Raw genomic sequence first — 18,413 nt, 5'->3', positions numbered from 1 at the left:
GCGGGGGTACGGGTCGCTCCGGCGGGCGGCGCGGGGTCCCGGCTCCCTCGGATCGGACCGGGCCGGCCCCGGGACGGGGAGGCTCTGCGGGCGGCGCTCAGCCCCGGCCCCGCCGCCCCAGGCGGCCGAGTTACCGATGCGGCCTCGGGCTGGAACCGCCGCCGATCCCGCTGCCTCGGTGGGGCCAGGTCTAGTGTCCATGGCAGGTGCCCTCTGCCATCGGGTCTGGGGCTGCGCGCTGAGTGGCCGTGGAAAAGTGGCTTGGCCTCTCTGGCCCTCGGCTTTCCCACCCGCTCGGGCAGAGCCTCTCCAGAGCCGCAGCTGGCACCACTGGGGCCCTGGCAAAAATGCAGACTCTCAGGCCCTGCCCCAGACCTGCTAAGCCCGAGGCCGCCTCTTAACAAGATGCCCAGGAGATTACGATGTGCTCTCAAGTTCGAGAAGTGCTGGTTTCAGGCCTCTTGAGGTCCCGGGGAGGGGCACGTGAGCTGCCCTTGGGGCAGCTGGGAGGGGACACGGAGGGAGAACTGCCACCTTCTGATCTGCCACCTTCCTGTCCCTCCCCCAGGGGGCCTCGGAGCTGGGTTAGGGCCCAGGGGACTCTACTCGGGTTTCTGGCAGTGGGACCAGCTGCTCCTTGGGGTCTGACAAGCCCAGAAGGTCAGAGCCTGGAGCCAGAGGACAACCTCCTCAGGGGACATCAGGAGGGGAAGGGAGGCCCCTGAGCTCTGGCCCGTTCTCTGGCTCCTGCCGCCCTCCTAGCCAGGTGGGACTAGGCGGTCCCACAGATTTTATAATCCGCCATTCTTGAGACTCGTAGAGGCCCCAACTGTGACAACATTTGATAATTTTGCAATGAACTTTAGTCCACCCTCCCCCTCTCCACTGTCTTCCCTCCTCCTCCCTCTCCTCTGCTTCATTTATGCCCTCAAGTACAAGTTTTCCTGCTTCGTGGCTGTCGGTTTTGTTCCCAGCCGGATGGGTCTGTTCCCTGCTCTGTCAGAAGGCCAGTGAGATGCATTTTGACCCCAAGTACACCACCTCCTGGTTTTCCTTGCCCCTCCTGTATTCCAAGTTCAAGAAAACTCACCAACCTTTGACCTAGAAACCCTCATATCTTTTCTGGCCCCAACAGGGAAACTGAGGATTGACTCTATCTGTGGAAGGAGGGGGCTGGTGACAGGGATGATGGAGCGGAGAGACCTGGGCCTGGCCTGAGAGTTGCTACCAAGCTGGTGGTAGGTGGACATCGGTCTGGGGTGTAAGTCCCAGCTCTGCCATAAGCATGTCACATGGCCCCAGGCAAGCCCTTATGGCTCTCTGGGTCTCAGTTTCTCCCGTGTGTGGAGAAGGGGGACACAGGATGATCTCTAAGGCTCTGAGTGTCTGTGGTCTCTGTACCTGCAGCCTGCAAAGGAGGCCAAGGATAAATTCCTTCTGCCCAGAGATGGAAGAAGCTGGAGGAGCCTGTTCCGGGCCTGTCCACAGGCTAAAAGAGAAGGCTGCAGTGAGCATCCTTCTCTGGCCTCCTGTTCCTTCCCAGAGCCTTACCAGCTGTCTCTGTCTGTTGCTGGCACAGCCAAGGCTGTGAAGGGCAAGCAAAGTTGGCACAGACTGAGCTGGAAAGGGCCTTGGGTGCCCCCTGAGCTGATGCATTCAAGACACAGATGGGAGGTGAAGGCCCAGAGGAGGAAAGGGCTTGACTGCCATCACAAATCAACGTGGAGCAGAGCCCCAGTACCCAGGCCCCTCCCCTGTGCTCCCAGTGGCTTCTTGGTGACTACAAACAAAGCCCTTTGGCATAAAAGCCTTCACCCTAGTTGCCTCAGAACAGCCTGGCCTGTCTCCTCTGCCCCACCAAGGCCAGGCCCCTGCCCCTATGGGCAGGAGTCACCGGCTGGTTTGTTGGAAGTTTCCATCCCTCTCCTCCCCAGTTTCTCATCCAGGTGCCGACCCCTGGAAGGCCTGAGCTCTGAGGCCACCACCCCCATACACAGGTGGTCAGCCCCCAGAGAGAGGGGTCCTCCAAGCATGGGACAGACAACAATAAGCTCAGACTACAGCTGGGCGGGACTGGCGCATAGCATGCCCTCGAAAGAGAGTACGAGGCATAGACTTAAAGTTACACTCTAGGGACATCACTGCCTAGATTGTACCCAAGGAAAATCACAGGGACGTGGGAGGTGAGGGACACTCATGTCCTCAGAAGGCTGGTGTAGGCAGTGTGGGGAGGAGGTCGGCAAGTGCCTGGCCACTGCCTTCCAGTCTTTCAAGTGTTGTCAGGGGCCATGGGAGGAGGCTTTGTTCTCTGTTGTTCCAGAAGCTAGAGCTGTGGCCAGTGGCGGGAAGCTGAGGGAGCCCCATTTCCACTTCTCGTAAGAAGTGGCTGAGAAAGCCCTCAAAGTGTAGTGAGTTCCCCATCACTAGAGGGGTTCAGGCAGGGGTCAGATGGCATTTGGTAAGGACATTTAGTGGGACTAAGAAACATTTAGGACTAAAAAACAGTTATCATTTCAGTTAAGAAATCTAATTATTCTTTTTTTTTTTTTTCTGTTGCCCAGGCTGGAGTGCAGTGGCACGCTCATAGCCACTGCAGACTAGACCTGCTGGGCTCAGGTGATCCTTCAGCCTTCCTTCCAAGTAACTAGAACTACAGGCACGTGCCACCATGCCTGGCTAATTTTTTGATTTATTGTAGAGGCAAGGTCTCGCCAAGTTGTCCAGGCTGGTCTCGATCCCCCGGACTCAGGCACTCCTCTTGCCTCCACCTCCCAAAGTACTGGGATTATAGGCATAAGCCACTGGGCCCGACCTGAAATCTAGTTATTCTGATTTTGATGCAAAATTTGGAAAATTTTGATGCAAAATTTGGAAAAGTTTAAAGAAATCAAAAAATGGCTTTTAATCCCACTGTGGCAAGATAGCTACTATGTCATGTCAGTGTCATTCTTTCTGTTTTCCTCCATATGTAATATGCACTAGGTGACTATATTTATAAGATAGGAATATATTTTATATGGTTATTTTCCAGCCATTTAACTCTGTGGAGGGCATTTTCCCATGTACACAGTCCCTGGAAACATGACTTTGTAATGGTTACTGATGTCCCATGACTGTTCTGTAACTTATTTAACCAGCTTAGACATGTGGTTGCTGATAGTTCACACTCCTGTCCTTGCTGTTGATGAACCTTCCTGAGTTTCCTCCTACCTGGGGCCAGTGTGGCTTTGGGCTCCAAGGGGGTCAGGGAAGACCCCCATAGAGAGACAACATCTTGGCTGGGTGTTTATTTATTTTAGAGACAGACTTTTGCTCTGTCATCCAGGCAGGAGTACAGTGGCGGGATCCTTAACTCACTGCAGCCTTGACCTTCTGGGATCAAGTGATCCTTCCACCTCAGCCTCTGAGTAGCTGGAACTACAGGCACACACCACCACACCAGGCTAATGTTTTTTATTTTTTATAGAGACAGTCTTGTTATGTTGCCCAGGTTCCCTGATATTTATATTTAAAGGGAATGGACGAGTTCAAAAACTGTTCTGAGCAGTGTAAAAAGCACCATGGGTGCATTGCATCAAATGAAGAGTACTTTGAGGGTGACTGAAGTTTACACATGTAAGAATAAATGCACCCTTTTTTATAAATAAATTCCGATTTGGGGGAGGGGCCCCCCTCGTCTTCCCTCTGTCTGTGCCCCCGGCCAGCTTCTCTTCAGACCCTTCCCCACCTCAGATGTCCATCATTCTGACCCTGGGCCGCTTTTGTCTCTCACTAACTGTTCTCTTCCCGGGTCCCAATTTCTCCATCTGGGCAGCAACTACCTCAACTGCTTTTAGGGTCCAAGAGAGGTATCTTTTCAGTGCTGTCGCTAATTTCTTTGTATGCAAATAATAACTTGAAGGCGTTATTGCTTTAAACATTCTAAGAATGTAGGTAAACTGAAGCTCCCCCTCCATAACCATAGCTATGTCAGTCTTTTCTCTGGAGATGACAGCTGTCATGCTGTGTGCTTTCCTGGGTGTGTTTCCTTGCATTTATGCACCTAGAGGAATGGTTTGCTTTGCGCGTTGGTATTCTGCCAAGCGCCTTTCCATCTTTTTTTTTTTTTTGAGTTGGAGTCTCACTCTGTCGCCCAGACTGGAGTGCAGTGGCCGCTCCCGGCCACTGCAGCCTCTACCTGCTGGGCTCCGGAGATCCTTCCACCTCATCCTTCCGAGTAGGAATTACAGGCGCACGCTACCGCGCCCGGCTGATTTTTTTATTTATTGTAGAGATGAGGTCTTGCTGCCCAGGCGGGTCTCGAATCCGCAGGCTCAGGCAATCCACTCACCTCAGCCTCCCAAAGACGCAGGATTACAGGCTGAGCCACCGAGCCCAGCTGCGCCTTCCCATCTTTGTACATGCAGATCCACTTTACTCTTTAAACCTATGAGTGACATGAGATGGTATCATGTCCCTGTGTGCATCGAGCCTGCCCACTGCCTGGAAATGAGAGGTTGGTTTCCAGCGTTTCACTACTTCAGATATCCCTGTCTGGAGCCTGGCAGGTCCTCTGTCCTCTTTACCTGGTCTTCTGTTGCTCGAAGTGCTCATAGGGTCAGGAGATGCTGTGTGTGATGTGGGCGGGGGACAGAGCTCAGCTCCCCCCCTTCCAGGCAACCCTGCCCTCCCTGCCATCATCACCCCTACTCGGGCTACTGAAGATCAGGAACCGCGGGGGCCTCTGCGTCCCCAAAGAAGCCCTCTGCATGACCAGGGTGGATGACTGAGTGTGTCAGACTGCCAGCCCCTGTCCTGTCCTGCCCAGAGCAAACCAGTGTGACAGGATTGACAGAGATGAGGTAGAACGATGACCGGGCTTTGCCCTTCTTCCACGTCTGTGGTGTGTCAAAACCGGAAAGGTGCGTGCATACCCCGTTGCCCAACTCCATGATGTGTAGAGGAGGAAACAAGCACAGAGAGGGAAGGGTGTTCGCTCAAGGTCACACGGCAGGTAAGTAGCCAGCCAGGGCCTTGCCTCTGGACTCCCAGTTTGCCACTGGGTTGGGGAGACAGGTGGAGGGATATCTGTCAGCACCTCTGGGCCCTCAGCCTGTCTCTCCCCCACCCACACCCCAGCCACTGACACCATTTTCTGTCCAGTTCCTTCAGGATTCTTCTGCCTGCCAGGCTGACCCAAATGCTAGAAATGGTGTCTAGTGCCTTTGCCAGCTCCGGGCCCTCTAAGACAACCAGAACTAGCAGACACTCTGGGAGGCTGGTAAGAGACCAGAAAAGGTGGCCCGGTGCGACGGCTCACGCCTGTAATCCCAACACTTTGGGAGGCCTAGGAGGGAGGATTGCTTGAGCCCAGCAGTTTGAGACCAGACTGGGTAACACAGCGAAACCTCATCTCCACAAAAAAAAATTATTTTTTAATTAACCAGGTGTGGTGGCATGTACCTGTCATCCTAGCTACTTGGGAGGCTGAGGTAGAAGGATTGCCTGAGCCCAGGAGGTCGAGGCTACAGTGAGCCATGATTGTGCCACTGCACTCCAGTCTGGACAGAGTGAGTCCCTGACTCAAAAAGTAAATAAAAAAAGAGACAAGAAAAGCTGAGCTCCAGGGAGGAAGAAAACAAAGTAGATTGGAAAGACTTGTTCCAGGCTTTGGCCTTGCTCTCTGCAGTGAGGCCTGTGCTCAAGGCCTTTCTGACTCTTGCCTGCTGTGGTGTAGCTTGGCAGGTGCAGAAGTTTCAAGAGGGAAGCAGCCCGTTACCCTGACACACACACCTCTCACCAGATAGAAGCCATGGAGACCACATCCGCCCAGCCTATGTGCTCCAGGGGCACAGCAGGTGTTCAGAGAGTGGGCAGCCCCCAGTGCTGCGGTGAGATGCAGGTGGTGTGTAGCTTTAAGCCGGTCGTATGGTCACATCAGACTGTTTCTCAGGCTGTGAGTGATGTTGACTATGCACTGTATGACATGAAAGGATTGAACTAAAGCTTTCGTGTCCCTGGCAGTGTGAAAATGAAATCCGGTTCGGGCATTACTTTGACAGAACACTTCTGCCCATCTTAGAGATGAGGAAGCTGAGGCCTGTATTTGTGATGTTCTTCCGTCTGAGTCTCTGTCATCGGGTGTAAATTTTGCAAGGGCCCTGAATCCCTAGGCCCCACCCTTCCTAACTAAAGTCCCTGGAGGGGCCCCTTGGGCGTCCACCCCACCTCCTTCCTGCCTCTACCCTTGCGAGTGAGTTCTGCATGTGTTTGCTCAGATCCTGAAGCTAGTGGTGCTGGGGCCCCACCCGTGCTGAGTCCAGACAGCAGAAGGCAGCTCTGATACTGGGGAGGGGTGTGACGCAGGACCCTGTGGTCACCCCTCCCCACGGGCTCCACAACCTAGATGAATCTGGAATATGTGCCTGGGAAATAGAAGGACTCCAGGCTCAACTGGGAAGCTGGGGTCTCCTCAGGACTCTGCTCCCCTGCCGTGAGGCCTCTGTGATTATCTGCCCGTCCTCCTCTGACTTTCGTACCTGGAAAGCCCAGCTTTTCTGCCTGGAAGGAAGTAGGCGTGGAATCTGCTACCTTCGGGGCCCTTCCAAGCCTGGCTTTGGGGTCCAGTAAAGCCTTTGTCAGCGATGACAGGTGCAAGAGAGCTGCGAGGTCAAGGGATCCAGGGCTGGGGCTTATGGGATGGTGGGAGAACTGGGTGAACGTACCACATTCTCCACATAAAGCGGGAACAGCAAGGACACAACGCTCTTGGTCAGAAGCACACAAGCCTTGAGGCCCACAGGCAGGATGGGGCGATGGTTCCAGAAATGTGAGGCCGGGTGTCTGCAGGAAAGTCTGAGCCCTCTTGGGACTGTGCTTGTGGTCCATCCTGCTAGGATTTCGGGGTGGCTTCTGTCCACAGTGCTTCTGCCTGATTCACTCTCACCTGACAGGGCTCCAAATTTGAGGGAAGTTGAGAAATTGCCCACAGAGGCTTGAGTGTGCAACGACAGTCATTCACCCCAAAACACCGCAACCCAGACGGCCCTCAACAGATCTCCGAGACTTGCTCACACCGGCGTCTTTGCATACCATCCGCTGCAACTGAACACGGTGTGCCTGCCGTTGGGCTTGACTTGCTGGACATCAGGGATACTTTATGGAATTATAGGCCGTTAAAATATGGGTCCTCAGTGATCACTCATCCTGCAAAATGTGTTATCTCTCCATGCTGGGCATGGTGGCTCACGCCTATAATCCCAGCACCTTGGGAGGCAGAGGCAAGAGGATTGTCTGAGCCAGGGAGTTCGAGACCAGCCTGAGCAATTTGGCGAGACCTCATCTCTACAATAAATTAAAAAATTAGCTGGGTGTGGTGGTGCACGCCTGTAGTTCCAGCTACTTGAGAGACTGAGACAGAAGGATCACCTGAGCTCAGAAAGCCGAGGCTGCGGTGCACTCCAGCATGGGTGCACGCTAGCCTGGGTGACAGAGTGAGACTCTGACTCAAAAAAAAAAAATTTACCTCTCCAACCTCTTTTTGCATGCTTCCAGTGACAGAGAGCTCACTACTGCCCTCCAATGAGGCTGCCTACCTCTATTCGGGACAGGTCTGAAATTCTTCATGCTGAGCTGGACCTTCTTGGTCCTTCTAGTCCTTGGCCACAATCCTGCCCTCCAAAGCTGGAGAGGATATACCAGCCGCTTTTATTCCCTGACAGTCCTGCCAAGATCTGAAGACAGTGGCCGGGTTCCTGTTCTCAAGACTGACCAACTGCTGTTCTGGGAGCAGCTGCTCCTATAACTTTGTTCTGAGTCTCTTTCCACAGACTATCAGGCTCCTTTGGACACCTTCTGGCTGGCTCATTCGCCCTCCAGCATGTGAGCACTGTCTGGGGGAACTCGCCAGCTCCAGGCTGAGCTTGCTTGGCTTCCCCCTGACTCTGGACACTGTCCTTTCATTCTCCCCTGACTCCATGTCTGCTTTTGGGCAGATTTGCTTCAGGTCGAACCTACCACAGGGGTCTTCTTGATGAAAAGGAGCTGGGCCCAGGTGCAGGGGCTCCATCTCCAAGCTTCTCAGGACCTGCCCTGGTGCTCAGGAGGACAGAGGGGTCACCTGTTCCAACCCTGACCCTTCACAGACAGAGAAACTGAGGTCCCGGGAAGGGAAGTGACTTACCTAAGTCACCAGGTCAAGCTGGAATCCAGGCTTCCTGGCCTCTGCCCAGGCCTGGCCCCTCCCTGTGTCCTGTGCTACCAGTGGCCGCCTCTGCTGCTCTCTTGCTCCCGAGTTTCCGTTGACTCAGGAAACTGTCATCCCTCTTCCACCCTCTTCCAGAACACGGTCCGGATGCCCCACCCCAGCCCCGGGCTCCTCCCTTTCGGTTGGGGAAATTTTTTTCTTTTTGAGTCGGGGTCTCATTCTGTCACCCAGGCTGGAGTGCAGTGGCAAGATCACGACTTACCTCAGCCTCAACCTCTTAGACTCAGGTGATCTTCCAGCCTCAACCTCCCAAATAGCTGGGACTACAGGCATGTGCCACCACACTTGGCTTATATTTTTTATTTTGTAGAAATGAGGTCTCACTATGTTGCCCAGGCTAGTCTCAAACTCCTGGGCTCGGGCAATACTCTCGCCTTGGCCTCCCAAAGTGCTGGGATTACCCACATGAGCCACCGTGCCTAGCTAGGATGGGAAAATGTTTGTGGCCCCTTCCTGGCCTGTCCTCCTCACTACTGGGTGCACTCTGCTCCCTGACCTTTGAGGGGAAGTAGCCAGGCTCCAACCTGGGGATTTTCTATTTGGTCTTTGTGTTGAGTCCTGCTTGGCTCGGGGCCATGTAACCTCAGGCTTTTGTGGGTATCAGGATAACCTGATAGATTACTCAAACCAGAGGTTCCCAGAATACAAGCCCCACCCCCCCAAGTTCTGTAGCCTAGAGTCAAACCTGGGGGTTTGTTTTCCGCTCTCCAGGGGGCCCTAGTGCAGGCAGCCTGTAGACCGAGTTCCTAAAAAATACTGTTCCTGGCACTGTAACACACTGGGTCCAATGTGGAGTTCAAATCCTGTCCTCAAGGAACCCCTTGGGCTAACTGGCGGGGCAGAGAGCTAACCAGGCATGGGGACTCTCAGGGGGGCCTGTGGGGAAGACAGGACTAACTTGTCCCAGGGAAAGCCAGGAGAGATACAGAGATACCCTGAGTGCTCTGGGCATGCAGGCCTGAGGACCTGACTGTGTATCATGGTGGGACGAACCCAAGCAGCCTGGGGTGTCTTGAACACACGGATGCCTATGCTGCAGCCAGGAGCTCAAGAGGTAGCACTCGGTCGTTTTGGTTTGGTTTTGGCCTAGCAAATTGACCAGTATTTTTTTTTTAAGTGATAATATTTCAGTTGGTGAGGTTGCAGTGAAACTGGCTATCTTATATGCTGTTTGTGGTGAGTAAATCAGTAGAAACTTTCTGAAGAGTAGAATCAGTAATGTTAGATATATAAAAAATTTTATCAATCGATAAAAATATATAAATACATTTACAGAATAGTTAATGCCATATAGTAAATTCTCATTATATTCATATAGAAATATGCATTAGCATATATATATAGAGAGAGTCAGGTCTCACTCTGTCACCCAGATTGGAGTACAGTGGCACAATTAATCACAGGTCACTGCAGCCTCCACCCCAGGCCCAGGCATCCTTCCTCCTCAGCTTCCTGACCAGCTGGAACTATAAGTGCGTGCCACCATTCCCAACTAATTTGTTTGATTTTTTTTTTTTGGTAGAGACAAGGTCTTGCAATGTTACCCAGGCTGGTCTCAAACTCCTGGGCTCAAATGATCCTTCTGCCTCCCCCTCACAAAGTGCTGGGATTATAAGTGTGAGCCATCACACCTGGCCCAATATTTTTAAAAATAGGATATAAGGAAGAATGTGTAATATTCCAAAATTGAATATGTGTATATATGTGTGTGTGTATGTATAGGTGAATATTATATGTCATCATTGTCTAGGTTTATCTCTAGATAGTGGGATTTTTAAAATATATTTTCCTGTATTTTTTTACATTTTCTATAACAAATGCTTACTACTGTAACTAGAAAAAGATGTTTACAAATATTTAAGTGTTAAGAAAAGGGAGGGGGCGTAGGCTGGGGCTATGACCTTCGTCATTGCTGGGAAGGTCTTGTGGGGATCGGGGACCTGAGTGTGACACCGCGTGCTGCCTGTGGTCTGGATGCTGTCTGTGAAGAAGTATTCCCTACTGTCCATGGTGGTGGTTTTTGGGAGACTGCAGTGTCTCATGAGCTTGCGATCTTATTTCTGGTGATGGAACCTGAGGCCGGTGGCGGCCTAAGAGATTTCTACCATGCTTCTCAAACACAAAGCAATGACCTTATGCAGTATCTGAGCCCTGGGTGAGTGGCAGACCTGCAGGTGCATTATTTCATCCAGTCCGAAAACAACCCCCTGAGGAACCAGAGGCCTGGAAAGCTCATCCTGTCACACAGGGTAGGTTTAGGGTGGAACGCAGATCGATGTGGTTCTAGAATTCTGGCATTCTTAACCGCTCTGCTCTGTAGTGTCTGATATCCTGACACCTGGTTCTAATGCTGACCGGAACAAGAAGGTACAGTGTGACCGTGTCTCATACCTCTCTGAGCCTCAGTTTCCTCACCTGTAGTGACCTTTGCCTCACAGCGCAGTTGAGAACGAGGCGAGATCAGATGCTCAGAGCTTGCACACCATGGGACCATGGAGTCCAGTCCCCAGGCCTCCTTCCTCTACTCACAAAGGAGGAAGCAGAGGGAGGGAATTGTGCATGTCCTAGAATCCAGGCCTTCTCCCTCCCATAAAAACATTGCCTGGATTCAGGATAACCCACAGTGGCAGCAGGGAAGAGAACAACCCTTGTGTTTATCTCCCGTCTTCCTCTGGCCCTGGTGGGAGGCTGGCTCCCATCACTTCCCCAGATTCTTGCGCTGACAGCAGCTCTGGCTGGTGGCCGGACCAGGCTTCTCCCTCTCCCCTGGAAAGAGCGACTGCCAGGTGGACCAAAGCTATACTGTCAGGCCGCCCAGCCACTGAGCAGGCTTGGGGTGCCCAGACCTGGGGAGGCAACAGGCCTGCCTCAGTTTACCAGGGACTTGCATGCGCCACACTTGGTGCCCCGCACTGTAGGGAGGGGCAGACTGTTCTAGAAGCCTTCATTTGATGTATCTTCCCTCTTCAGTCATACTTGCTAGAAGTATTTGTAATACTAGAAATACTTGCTAGATGTATTTCAGGGGTTCTTGAGTCCAGGAGAATTTTAATCATTTTTATTCTAATTGCCTTTTAAAATCTGTTATAGTAAAAAGTAAAGTTTTTCTTTTTTAGTGATAATTCACAATTGAGCATTTTCAGCCTTTTCATAGGATGACTTTTGTTTTTAAGTATTGCTTTTTTCCCCTCCCCCCCTTTCTATCTCCTTCCCTCCCTCCCCCTCCCTCCTTCCCTCCTTCTTTCCATCTTGAAAAGTGTACAGAGGCCGGGCTCGGTGGCTCAGTCTGTAACCCCAGTACTTTGGGAGGCCAAGGTGAGTGGATTGCCTGAGCCCACGGGTTCAAGACCCACCCAGGCAACTTGGTGAGACCTCGTCTCTACAATAAATCATAAATAAGCCAGGTGCGGTAGCGCACACCTGTAGTTCCAGCTACTTGGAAGGCTGAGGCAGAAGGATCACCGGAGCCCAGCAGGTCAAGGCTGCGGTGGCAGTAAGCGTGCCACTGCACTCCAGTCTGGGTAACAAAGTGAGACTCCAACTCAAAAGAAAAGAAAAGAAAAGTGTAGAGAATGCTTTAATTGTTTCTCCACCTAAAATCCTGGTCCAGTGACCTGTGCCAGACCTCGCCCAGTGTTTCCCTTCTGGGGTGTGATGAGAACCTTCCAGGTGTGCGTGAGTGTGTGGCGCTGAGCAAGCTGTCTTTCCCCTTTCCTGGAAGACTGTTCTCAAGCTTTGTCCTACCACGTCTCAGAGGGTTAAAATGTCCTTTATTTTATTAAATGATAGGGATAACCTACAAATAATTTTTAATGCTTCCTTGCTTATCAACCTTCCTGCTAAAACAGTTCCTCACTGGTGGGATCTGGGCGCCGCACACATGGTCTCATGAACGCCCTCTGTGTCAGGTGCTCCATCCATCAGATTCGACCAACACTGGCCAAGGTCAGTCCAGGTGCCCGCTAGGCGGGACTCAAATGTTCGACTCTGCCAGTTATGGTGTCCCCTAAACCACCCTGAGTGCTAAGCTCACTCTGCCCCAGCTGCCTCGCCTTTCAACTGGGGTTATTTCTATTTTCCAATACTGCTGTGAAGCTTAACAGCAGCGTCAGCAAGACAAGCACAGCACCTGGCACATCCTGAGTGCCCATCTCACTCCCATCGGCAAGACAGGTGCCACTGTCGATGTCACAGTTGCAGAAGCAGCCCCTTTGGACAGAGACAAGCACAGTCCAAAAAATCACGAAACTCTGATGCCCTGTCCTTGATACCGCATTAACTCTGATGAGAACTTGCGGGAAGGTGGGTTAGCCACAGACCCTGAAAGCAAAGAGGAGTCATGTCTGAATGGAGGTTGGGAGGCTGTAGCAGGAGGTCTGGCCAAGTCAGGGGAGACAGCAGAGGTGGGCAGGGCACCCCTGGATGGCAGGAGGAGGCAGATAACAGGGTCTCGGGAAGGTCAAGCAGCATCTGACTCCCCGCCGGGGGATTCCCCGGCAATCTGGGAGCTCACCCCTCAGTAGAGGGGTTGCTGCCTGGGGCTGGTGGGGAAAGCAACCTGATGGGACCAGGCACAGGGCAGGGTCGGCGGTAACTGAAGGTGAAGAATCCCACCATAGCTCCATCCCAACATTGATCTCCCACCCTCTACCCTCACCTCAGTGTTGTCTCATTTCTTCCAGAGGCGCCAAGAACCAGAACAGTCACCCGCGTCAGAGCCCCAGGAACTAGGTCCCCTCAGTGGGGACACAGGTGAGCAGCCAGCCTCGTAAATGTCCCCCACCCCAACATCCATGAGGTTTCCTACCTTACAATCAACAAAGGTGATATAGTGACTTAACGATCTCATGCGATCTTAGGTAGGTTATATTAATAGGAGTATCATATCTAAAATCAGGAGGTGATGATCGTGACCTGTGCTTCCCTGCTCTGGGTTGTTGATACCACAAGAGTGCTGTATATATTTCTGAAAAATACGTTTTCAAAGGGGTCTAGAAAAATTGGAGGGAGCAAAGTGGAATAAGATCAGGCTGATGAAGAGCCCAGAAAACCTGTCTTGTAAGGTTGAAGGAACAGAGAATGTTCTACTTGGAAAGAAAATGTTGCCATAAAACAGTTGTCTCCAAGTGTCTGAAGTGCTCAAAGGAGAAGAAAGTTGAGGCTTGTTCAGTGTGGCCAGAGGCGAGTGCTATAGGGCTGTGAGGTGGCAACATCCAAGCAGAATTCAGCTCAGTTTCAAAGGATTGTTTTATGTGGTTGGTCATTTAAAACCATCAGAGCTACCTGTAATAGCATGAGCTCCCATCTCTGAAGGTATTTAACTATAGCCAGAGGCTGCCAGAGATATTCAAATACCAGATAAGCAATTGGACCCGAATTCAGAGAGTCTCTAATCTGAATGTAGATAAGAATTACCTGGAGAACTTCAAAGATACAGATTCTGGGACCACCCCAGACCAACTCAGGGGCCAGGCATGGTAGCTCACACCTATAATCCCAGCACTGTGGGAGGCTTAGGCAGAAGGATTGCTTGAGGCTGTAAGTTCAAGACCAGCCCAGGCAGCATTGTGAGACTCTGTCTCTACAAAATAAGCCGGGTGCTTAGGACCCTATCTCTACCAAAAGAAAGAAAGGAAGGGAGGAAGGGAGGGAAGGAGGAAGGAAGAAAGAAAGAAATCTGTATTAAGTAACAGCTTCCTGATTATTAAGTATCAGCAACCAATTTCTTTTCAATTTGGGTAGAGCAAATAGAACCTTTCTGTGGCCCAACCCTGTCCCGTGAGCTATCGGTTCTGCTGTAGATACAAGCAGACAAAATGAGACCCACTGGCTTCCACTTTTTTTTTTCATTTTAGAGACAGGATCTTGCTATCAAGCTGGAGTACAGTGGCATTATACTAGCTCACTGTAGCCTTAACTTTCTGAGCTCAAGTGATCCTCCCGCCTCAGTCTCCCAAGTTGCTGGGACTACAGCATGCATCACCTGCCTAATTTTAAAACTTTTTATAGGGATGGGGTCTCACTAGGTTGCCCTGGTTGGTCTGGAGCCCTGGCCTCAAGCGACCCTCACACCTTGGCCTCCAAAGCACTGGGATTACAGGCATGAGCTACCGCCCTCAGCCTGGCTTCTGTCTTGAAGGGGGGTCTTCAAGTCAGAGAGATTTGAAGGCTGTCCCAGGAGACTGGTCCCCAGCTGAAGCTGTTCTTAAGCAGACTAGCATTCTCATCCCTCTACCCGGCCCCTACCCACTCTCTGCTGACCCTGACTCCTCCGCCCTGGTGATGTTTTTGCTCGTTTGCCTACAGTTGTGACTGCCCCACTGTGTGGATCTGTCGAGGCTGAGCAGTCTCAGAAGGACATAACTCGACTTCTCCAGCAACATGAAGAGGAAAGGCAGAAGTGGGAGCAACAGGTACGTCCAGGTGACCCCAGCCCTCTCTTTCTCCTGCTCAGCTAACGTGGATGAATCCCAGAGTGAAGACCCATGTTGGGCTTTTATTGTCATTTTAAGAGTCTCTCACTCCTTTTTTTTTATTGTCATTTTAAGATCTCTCACTCTGTCGCCCAGACTGGAGTGCAGTGGCATGCCCACAGCCACCCCAGCCTCAACCTGCTGGGCTCCAGCGATCCTTCCTTCTCAGCCTTCCAAGTAGCTGAATCTACAGACGCGAGCTACCACACCCGGCTAATTTTTGATTTATTGTAGAGATGAGGTCTTGCCAAGTTACCCAGGCAGGTCTCTCTCACTCCTTTTGACAAGAAGGGAGTCCTGGATCTCTTGGATACATGTTTCCATGAGGCCACCACGTGCCAGACACGTTGGTGGAAGTGAGCAGAACTGGCAGCGGCTCTCATGAGGCTGCCAGGCTGTTTAGGAAGAGGAAAAGCCACTGGTGTCGCAGGAGTAATTACCCTTCTAGGCCACCACAGGGTTGGGCGAGGCCTTAGAACTAGTTCTGGCCGACGCATCTTAGAAAGAACCAGTGTCACTTCAGGGCCACACATCAAGTTGCTAGTTCAAAACCCTCCAGGTCTGTCTAGTGAAAAGACGGCATTGTTTGAGTGACTGTTCCCCCAGCCCGTGTCTCGGGATGACGATCTCTGTATCCTGGGTAATCCCTGGACCATAGAGTCCCTCCCACCTGCGATAGGCAGTAAGCACATGATAAAGCTTTTTCTTAAGCCACTGAGATTTTTCTGTTGTTTGTTAAAGTTGGATAATTTAGTCTATCCCGATGGAGACAAGAAATCAGCTCCTAAACATTATTACACAGAATTGTTTAGTACAATTGTAAGTGCTATGAAAATTTAGAGTGCTATAAAGGGACATCATAGAACCCTTGAACCAAGTCTGTGGGATCACAGAATGGTCTCTCTGAGGAGGTGATGCTAAGACTTTCAAAATTATTTGAAAACGAGGCCAGCCGTGGTAGCTCACATCTGTAATCCCAGCACTTTGGGAAGCTGAGGAAGGAGGATCATTTGTCGCCAGGAGTTCAAGACCAGCCTGGGCAACATAGTGAGACCTCTTCTCTTAAAAAAAAAAAAAAAAATTAAAAATTACTGGGCATGGTGGTGTGTACCTGTAGTCCCAGCTACTCGGAGGCTGAGGCGGGAAGATCGCTTGAGCCTCAGAGTTCAAGGCTGCTCGTGATCTGTGATCACACCATGCCACTCCAGCCTAGGTGACAGAGAAAGACCCTGTCTCTAAAAGTATTTAAATAATTTAAAAAGTGATTTGGAAATGCAAACTGAGGGACATTCGGCACGGTCTCCAGCCTGTATTGTCAAATGTCAAAGTCATGAAATACGAGAACGAGGGAGGAACAATTACAGATTAGAGGACATTGAAGAACCATGATGACCGAGTCAGCCCATAGCCTGGGCTTCCTTGTCCTCATTCTAGCTTGGTCACTGACCTTCCCCTCTCTTTGCCTCAGTTTCCTCCCTTACAAGAGGGAGATGGTAGAACAGTAGGAGAGATCTTGGAATGGTATACAAAAGTTTTCCCTAAACTAAATCTTTTTTGGTTATGTTCAAGTTAAATACAAAATATGTCAGTATGAATGTTCAAAACTCTGAAATTTAAAGTGTCCCTTTTAAAAGGGCTCTGGGTCAGACATGGCAGCTCATGCCAGTAATCCCAGCATTTTGAGAAGCCAAGGTTGGAGGATCATTTGAGACCAGCCTAGGCAACATAGGGAGACCCTGTCTCTCTACAAACATTTTTTAAAAATACCTGGGCATGTTGGCTTGTGCCTGTAGTCCCAGCTGCTCGGGAGGCTGAGACAAGAGGATCCCTTGAACCCAGGAGGTCAAGGATGCAGTGAGTTATGATCATGCCACTGCACTCCAGCTTGGGTGACACAGCGAGACTCTGAATCAAAAAATGAAGGAGAGGGAAAGAGGAAGAAAGGAAGATGGCAGGCAACTTTCAACCCGGAGAAGGGCAACGGTGGGAGCACCTACTGTACTCAGTCTTTTTTTGCTTGTTTGTTTTTATTTTTGGTTTTGTTTGTTTTGAATGGGAGTCTCACTGTGTCACCCAGGCTGGAGTGCAGTGGCACGCTCACTGCCACCACAGCCTCGACCTCCTGGGCTCAGGTCATCCTTCCACCTCAGCCTTTCAAGTAGCTGGAAACACAGGTATGTGCCACCATGCCTGCTAATTTTTTGATTTATTGTACAGATGAAGTCTTGCCAAGTTGCTCAGGCTGGTCTCAAACCCCTGAGCTCAGGCAATCCTCTCATCTCCTCCTCCCAAAGGACTGGGAATACAGGCTTGAACTACTGCGCTTGGCCTGTGCTCGGTCTTGAGGGGCTGCCTGGGCTGTGTCTCCTCCGAGGGCAGATCTGGGACCTGATAGAAGCTAGAGGCCACTTAACGGGAAGCGCTACCCATGGTTAGACTACGGCTCATTTTACCACGGAAGGGCATCCCACCTTGCATGAGCCTCAGGACTGGAAGACTCCTAAGTCCTTTTCCACGTGGATATTTCTCTGGGAACCCCCTTCTGATGTCCCTAATGAGGGCAAAGTCTGCCACTCCTCCAGTGTTGTGGGAGTCTTGTGCCCTCTCCGGGTGCCACTCCCATTGCGAAGTGTGAAGGGAAGACATGCTGGGCTGAGTTGCTCAACCCTGGTCCTGCCGGCCCCTGCCCCAGGTGGAGAAGGAGATCCGAGAGAGGCTGGAGGAGCAGCGAAGTAGCCTGGAAGGAGCTCATGAGGCGGCCCTGCAAGGTAGGGTGGAGGTGTCCCCTGGGTGGGGTGTCCCCTTCTGGTCTCAGCTACTGAGCTCACCCAGGACTCCCACCCCTTTGCCTCGTTCCATACGCAGTGACCACTTTGGGCCCAAGAGCGGGTGGTCTTTTCTGTGGGCCTGGCTTTTAAAGGCTGGCACCGTGCTTTGTTTTCGCTTGTTTGAGAGATTTTTTCTTTCCATTTCAAAAGCAATACACATTCATTAATGGACATTTGGAAATCCTAGACAAATAGAATCTTAAAATCTGTGTATTCCACCCCACAATGATGACAGCCTATCATTTCTGGTGAGGTTGATTTTTTTAATTTTTTTTTTTTGAGTTGAAATCTCACTGTGTCACTCAGGTTGGAGTGCAGTGGCATGTTCATGGCCACTGCAGCCTCGACCTGCTGGGCTCAGATGATCCTTCTATCTCAGCCTTCCAAGTAGCTGGAACCACAGGAGTGTGCCATCATACCCAGCTAATTTTTTTTTTAATTTATTGTAGAGACAAAGTCTTGCCAAGTTGCCTGGGCTGTTCTCGAACGCGTGGACTCAGGCAACCCTCTCACCTCAGTCTCTCAAAGTGCTGGGATTATAAGCGTGAGCCACCGCACCTTGCATTTCTTGCTTGTGCGCCTACATGGAGTACACAGCTATACACACACGCTTTGGGGAGGGGCAGCCAGGTGATTCTGCCACTTTGAACTGCGTCAGCATCCTGTCACTAAGCTCTCCTATGACGTAAATTGGTTAACTCCATAGCATTCCAGTGTGTGACCTCACTCATTTACCTGAGTCCCTTTAGGTAATTTTAAAATGCTTGCCATTGACCAGGCTCAGTGGCTCAGCCTGTAATCCCAGCACTTTGGGAGGCTGAGGCGAGTGGATTGCCTGAACCCGTGGGTTCAAGACCCACCCGGGCA

At 51.2% G+C, this 18,413-nt stretch overlaps 1 protein-coding gene across 1 annotated transcript in view; it reads left to right on the top strand.

Annotated features, from left to right (window-relative positions):
- Window positions 1–4,849: 4,849 nt before the first annotated feature.
- CCDC69 (coiled-coil domain containing 69) overlaps window positions 4,850–18,413 on the top strand; it is a 30,196-nt gene continuing 16,632 nt past the window's right edge. The window contains exons 1-7 of the mRNA XM_021708174.1: window positions 4,850–4,901; window positions 7,809–7,860; window positions 7,974–8,073; window positions 12,928–12,997; window positions 14,552–14,662; window positions 16,653–16,669; window positions 17,420–17,486. Of these exons, the coding sequence (XP_021563849.1) occupies window positions 4,850–4,901; window positions 7,809–7,860; window positions 7,974–8,073; window positions 12,928–12,997; window positions 14,552–14,662; window positions 16,653–16,669; window positions 17,420–17,486 (469 nt within the window). The remainder of the gene's footprint in view (window positions 4,902–7,808; window positions 7,861–7,973; window positions 8,074–12,927; window positions 12,998–14,551; window positions 14,663–16,652; window positions 16,670–17,419; window positions 17,487–18,413) is intronic.

This window comes from Carlito syrichta, unplaced genomic scaffold, assembly GCF_000164805.1.
Source record: "Carlito syrichta isolate Samal-C Ts95f unplaced genomic scaffold, Tarsius_syrichta-2.0.1 Scaffold131799, whole genome shotgun sequence".
Taxonomy (NCBI): Eukaryota; Metazoa; Chordata; class Mammalia; order Primates; family Tarsiidae; genus Carlito; species Carlito syrichta.
The sequence above is the reverse complement of the archived record's forward strand: the minus strand, read 5'-3'. Positions and strand labels throughout refer to the sequence as shown.